Source organism: Lacerta agilis, chromosome 8 (assembly GCF_009819535.1).
Source record: "Lacerta agilis isolate rLacAgi1 chromosome 8, rLacAgi1.pri, whole genome shotgun sequence".
Lineage (NCBI taxonomy): Eukaryota > Metazoa > Chordata > Lepidosauria > Squamata > Lacertidae > Lacerta > Lacerta agilis.
The window spans coordinates 11239140-11245139 of NC_046319.1; the positions used below are offsets into that span (position 1 = coordinate 11239140).

General features: G+C 49.2%; 1 protein-coding gene across 4 annotated transcripts in view; it reads right to left on the bottom strand.

Moving 5' to 3' along the window:
• The window catches only part of PAX7 (paired box 7), a 151049-nt gene extending 145273 nt beyond the window's left edge, over nucleotides 1-5776 (bottom strand). For all 4 annotated transcript variants that reach the window (XM_033159465.1, XM_033159463.1, XM_033159464.1 and 1 more), the window contains exons 1-2: nucleotides 5402-5776; nucleotides 705-940 (exon numbers count right to left, since the gene is read on the bottom strand). In XM_033159465.1, coding sequence (XP_033015356.1) covers nucleotides 705-940; nucleotides 5402-5486 — 321 coding nt within the window. In that variant the 5' untranslated portion in view covers nucleotides 5487-5776. The remainder of the gene's footprint in view (nucleotides 1-704; nucleotides 941-5401) is intronic.
• Nucleotides 5777-6000: the final 224 nt, after the last annotated feature.

The window sequence follows — 6000 nt, forward strand, 5'->3', positions numbered from 1 at the left end:
TCTGATTTATGGTTGTAAAGTGAGATCAAATGAGGAACTGACAGATTTCGCTTTTCTCTCAGTAAAACGCTTCCTATTTTGAGCTGCCTGTCGGAGATGACGGGACCCATCGCCCAGAGGCTCATCTCATGATAAATAACCATGAATGAAAAAAAAAAAAAAAAACCCCCACGCCGGAGGGCCCCGATCCGGGGCACGTCTCCCGAGAGAAAGCCCGTCCAAAAATCCTTCCTCAACGGACCATAGCTAAGAGCCACGATACCGCGCAACTTTTTTTCTTTTTCCTTATTCGGAAGTGACCCCAGTTGTGAGACATAACGGGCAAACTGATCCGTGTCTACTCACATCCCGTGGGGCTCTTTTAGTCCCCAGGTGCAAGCGAGGCTAGGGGTGGCAGCTTCAGGAAAATAGTTAAGCTGCCATCTAGCTCCGTATTGTTTGCACTGGCAGGCAGCAGCAGCCATGGCTCTCCAGGGAACCAGGTAGGGTTTTCTCGCAGCAGCCCTTCCTGGAAAACCGAGACCTTCAGCACACGGAGTAGAAGATGCTCTAGCTTTCCCTCCGCTTTCGAGGTGCGTGTCCAGAGAAGGGTCCCCCCCCAAACCCAGTTAAGAGGTAGAGGAGAAGAGGTAGCGGACTACCTCACCCCAACCCGCGCGTGCGCGTGCCCGAGGTGGCCACCCCGGGGACTCCCACTCACTCACCCTGGGTTTGCTTCCACCGATGGCTCCTGGGCGGATGGAGCCGGTTTCCTGGTACCTGCAGAGGATTTTGGAGACGCAGCCGTGGGAAACGCGGAGCTGGCGGGAGATGACGCAGGGCCGGATCCCGTGGTGGGCCATTTCCACGATCTTGTGGCGGATGTGGTTGGGGAGGGGTCTCCCGTTGATGAAGACACCGCCCAGCTGGTTGACCCGGCCTTGGCCCAGCGGGGTAGACACTGCGAGGTAAAGAAGGAGAGGGGGGGGGGAGAAAGAGGGCAAAGGTAACTTTCACCTGCGGGTTCCCTCGGGGGTAAAGCCCTTATCACACTTTAACCGAGGTAAGGCTGCCATCCTCTACCTACCCCGCATGAATTTAACCGGATTTCGGACCGGACCCGTATCCGGAGTAAGTCCCCACCCGAACCCGTTTATTGGCTCACAGCATAAGTGGATCTCGGGACCAGATCCACCGCAGTCTCCCCTTTGTGATGGGGGGTGGGCAACACCTACTTTTTTTTACTCACTTCGTTTTATCCATATATTCTCCGTAGTTATGGATAACTTGCTGGCTGTACAAGGAACAGCCTATATAATCTAGATATCGCCTATTTGAATTTAGACACAAACTTATTATCTGGATCGGCAAAATTTATCACTGAGATCGGGAAGAAAGTGAATCGGGTTTTCATTTAGTACAGGCTCACACAACACACGCACACACCCTCCTTTATTCTCAATACAGTTACTCGGAAGTAAGGTCCCGATCCGATTCTCAGCGGAGCTGTAGAAAACTAAAGAGGGCGAGGCCGTTTCTGACTGAACCCGGTTCAAGTTTAGTTCCGGACTCAAATCGTGGCTGATAAGTTTATTTTATTTTATTTTTTAAAAAGTGGGGCGCTGAAAAATAAAATTCACAACATTCTTGGTTCCCGATCCTAACCATGTTTGCCCGGAAGTAAGTCTCTACGATTTTTATTTATCGGACTGATATCTAAGGGGACGGGAATGAGCGCAGGATTTTACAGCAATTCGGATTACACAGAAGCGCCCATCGCCGGTGCGTTTGGTCTGGATGCGGAGTACTCCAACGGAGGACCCATTCAGAGGCCTTAACCACAACCAACTTAACTAAAGACTTGGAGGAAAGGGACTATTTTTTGGGGTGCCCCCCCTCAATCTTAGGAAATTGCACCCCCCTCAAAAAGTTCTATGGTCTTTATTGATGTGGATTCTGGATGAATAACGCTCCTCTTGAACCCAGGTCCAGTTAAGCAGGAATCAGTTCTGGTTACAATGAAACGTTATGAAGGTGAGCCTTCCTTAAATATCTCTGTCCCGTGGTAACACCCCTCCTTTCCAAAATTTCCCGCTTTTAAAAGCCAAAGGGCTGTTTTATGCTCAAACGACACGCGTGCACGTGAGACACCCCTCTTTCTTTCTTTTTTTTCCAACCCGTCCTAAGAACCACACCAAAGTCAGGGCTTTGGGATCGCGGTCCCGGTCAGAATATACTTTCCTGCTTCAATTACGAGGTCTAAACCGAGTCGAGGCCCAAATGATCGGCACTCTGTGCATGCGTCAGAGACAGTTTACAAAGACAGGTTTGAGTACTTTCAGTGTAACTGGCAAGGCCGTGTGCTGGAGCGGGTTCTTCTCGCACTCCCGCCTGAAAACATATTTCACTGCCAGCTACTGCCTTACACGCGCTTGCTCCAAGAATAAGTCGAACGGAACAAAGAGGAACCACTGCTCCTTAGGATCGCGCTGCGCGCCAAACACCCGCGGAACAGCATCCTAGACGCCAGCTCCTCGGGAGTAAGGCCCGCTTCATTCAGCCAGGCGTGAGCTCCATCGGGAGCAAGCATGCCCGGAGGACCCCTCAGAAAGGAAGCCCCATTGGGCTTTTGAGGGGCTTACTCTCGCGTAGACATGGCCCCCAAGACTCCTTTGGAGCCAGTTTCTCCCTTAATGTCTCTGGCGGAGATCCGAGCCTCTCTTCCCTGGGAGTTTCACTGAACCCAGGAGGAAAGCGGCGCCCGGTTCCGGGGTTATCCTCTCCCCGGGTTAATTTTAAATACAGGACGTCGGGACCGTTGAAAGGAATGGACAGCGTTACTTTCGGGCCATCCCTTTCAGTGGGTCTTCCCTGAGTAAGTTGGAGGCAAATACCAGGCGCTTTGTCGCTTTCCCACAGATCGGTCTGCGCCAAAACTTCTCAAAATTCCCCTCCACTCCTCCCCCCTTTAACCCCAATATATATTTTATAAATGGTTCCCTGGGCGCCTCTCCAGCTGAGCGCGCAGACATCTGTTTGCGTTTCCCCCTCAACTGCCTTGATCTCTATCTGTGTAAGGTTGTCCTTTTTCGTCTTCTTCTCTAGTTTGGCCTACAAGCGCCCCCTGCAAATAACAACCGCCAACGTCTTCTAACCCCCTCTCCCCAAACTAATACTTTTAATAAACTACAAAATGTCCTTTCTCCCTCATCCTTACCCAGCTTGGAGAAGAACGGCGCCTTTATAGAAACCTCATTCCCCCCTTTCTGTGACCTGTTAGGCTTGAAAACAGCCAAGGTTTTTGGGGAAAGTGTGTTTGTGTTAATGTATTTCTGTTCAAACATATACTGTATGGACACACACACACACACGGAATACCTGTTCATCTTTACATAAATCAATTTATATGCATATATAGAAAGAGTTCATTTCAGTATATATAAATCAGGGATTATCAGTATTTAGTGATTAACCAAATCATAAATGGGATCCAGAGTAAGCTCGCTTTTATACTTTTATATGATGCTTTTATGATGCTTTTATACACAAATACAGATAGTTCTCACATAAAATAAAAGTCTATTTTATACATATGCACCCTTCCTGATTATTTTTTTAAGCATTCCTATAATCTGCGTTATGAAAAGCGCCCACCTTCCCAAGCCCTCTTTCTTAGTACTCCAACACTTGAATGAGACCCGAAGAGAACTTCCAAATACTGTATAAATATTGCTTTAAGCGGTTATTTAAAGTCACATATCCCCCGATTTTCTTGTAGTGAAAAAGTAGACATGAATTTTATTTTGAGGGGTGGTGTGAGAGAGAAAAGTATTCGGGTTACTTCCCTCCCTCCCTCCCTCTTTTTAATATTTCTTCCTCGCTTCGCGGATGGTGGCTCCCCATCACATTTGGAAATTGGGGTGGAGGAGAGAAAAAAAGAGACTCTGGGATGGGGGGTGTTTTATGATGGGCTCTCTCTCTCCCCCCCCCTACCCCCCGACTTCCACTCTTCTTGGCGAAGAGAGGAAAGTGGAGTCCAGTCCTCGCCTGGCGGTTTAATCAAGAATCACGCGCCGCTAATTCGGAGTCACTCGACGCGCGCTGTCATTAGCCACAGCTCAGCCTCGAGTGGGCTCAGTCTGCCTCCGAGAGGCGCCTGGACCGGCCGGCCGCTCCGCCTCGTCATTATTCCCCATCACGTTGTGCAAATATTTTGGTAATCCCCCTGATCTCTTTTTCCCTTTCCAGCGCCGCTTCACTTCATTTGCTCGCAGAAAAGGAGGCCCTTCACTCCAAATCCCCGCGGCGTGTGGGTTTTTGCGCAGCCGGCGTGGGTCCCTTGCCTGCTCGCCTCCCCCACCCACTGCCAGCTTGTCCACTTGAGCACGCTCTCGGCTGAGCGAGCTTTGCTTTAATAAATGCAGGGAAGGGGACCCGGAGTTTGTTTAATTCTGCTTTGGTCGCCAATCAGGGGACCTGTGGTGGGGCGGGGGAGAGACTGAAGAAAATTGTGTGGGTTTTTGTTTTTTTTTAGGGGAGAGATGTCGGAAAGCCGCTTTATAATTACTTCTCGCTCTCATTCAAATATAAAGAGGGGGGGTGAGAGGTTGTAGAGGCGAGAGAACGTGGGAGTAATTGACAAGAGAAAGTGACACGTTCTTTCCGAACCTTTGGCGCGCTCAACGTTCCATCGCAGACGCGCCGGGTCGCTTTCACTCGCTTTTCGTTTTTAAACCGAAAAATATCATCGCCGGACTTTGGTTTGGGGTAAGGGGCGGTGGAGGACGAACAGACATTTTCATGCAAACGGAAAGCGGGGGTAAAGGAAGGGAGCCAGCTGCGCAAAGTTCATTCAAAAGCCCCTTCCAAAACGGTCTGGGACAAGTCAATGGCAAAAGAAACAATCCGCATTATATATATATATAGATCACAGTTTAGAAAATTGGTGTCTCTTTAGGATTTGGAGGGGAATTTACGAATGCCAAACGGCAGCGAGAAACGCCTGACTCCTTAAATCACGCGCAGGCTGGCTTGGAGAGTGAAAAAGACCCGCTTTGTCCCAAACGCGCCTACCCTCGCAAGCAGGCGGTTGTAACCGCCGTCTTTTCTCAGGAGTCACCCCGGCAAGAGGATTTCCTCCACAGTAAAAGGGGACTGGCTTTAGGGCGGTTTCCAAGCGCGCTTTAAAAACAAAACTTCCTTTTGAACAAATGTCTCCTTTTTTAAAAAAAATTAAGAACACGGGCTGAAAGTTTAAGAGAATAATGGCTAAAAGTTTAAAAATGAAACGAATCGGAATTCCCCGCTAAGAAGCGAAGAAGGGAAACCAAACCCTAACATTTTTATTTTGTAATTAAAGTATTTTTTATTTTTTAAAAAACAAATTTCTAACCTGGGAAGGAAAAACGAGCCGCCTGCTTACCTTCTAAAGGAAATCCGGTGCGGGGATAATTCTGTCCGGGTGCTGGGCGCATCATCCTTGGTACTGTCCCAGGGAGCGCAGCCATACTCCAGACGAGGCTGCTGGGATGAACGGGTGGGTGGGAGGGAAAGAGGAAAGGGGGGGCGCCGCTGGGATGGAAGGTTTCAAGTCGAGAAAGCCGGAGAAAAAAGGGGAGTCCAAATCTTTGCAAGAAAAAAAGTGTCTATATAATTTTTTTAAAACAAAAAAATGAGGTGCGGGGAGAGAGAACGTGGAGAGAGACAGAAGGAGAGAGGACCCCTCCTCTGGTCTGTCCCCTCTTGGAAAACCTCAGCCACTCGCCTCCCCCAAAGCCCCCCAGAGTTTTTTTTAAAAAAATGAAAGGGGGGGTTGAAATTGAGCAGCTGGAACTGAGCTTGCGTCCTTTAGGAATGCGCGATGAAGACTGTGGAGTGAAAGCGAGCAGAGGTTGGATTTCTTTAGAGGAGGATTGTGGAAGGTTTTCTCCCCCCCCCCTTTGCCTCCTTCTTCCTTCCTTCCCCCTTCCTTCCCTCACTCTTATTTTGCGTGCGTGTGTTGCTTCTTTTTTGGAGGGGGGT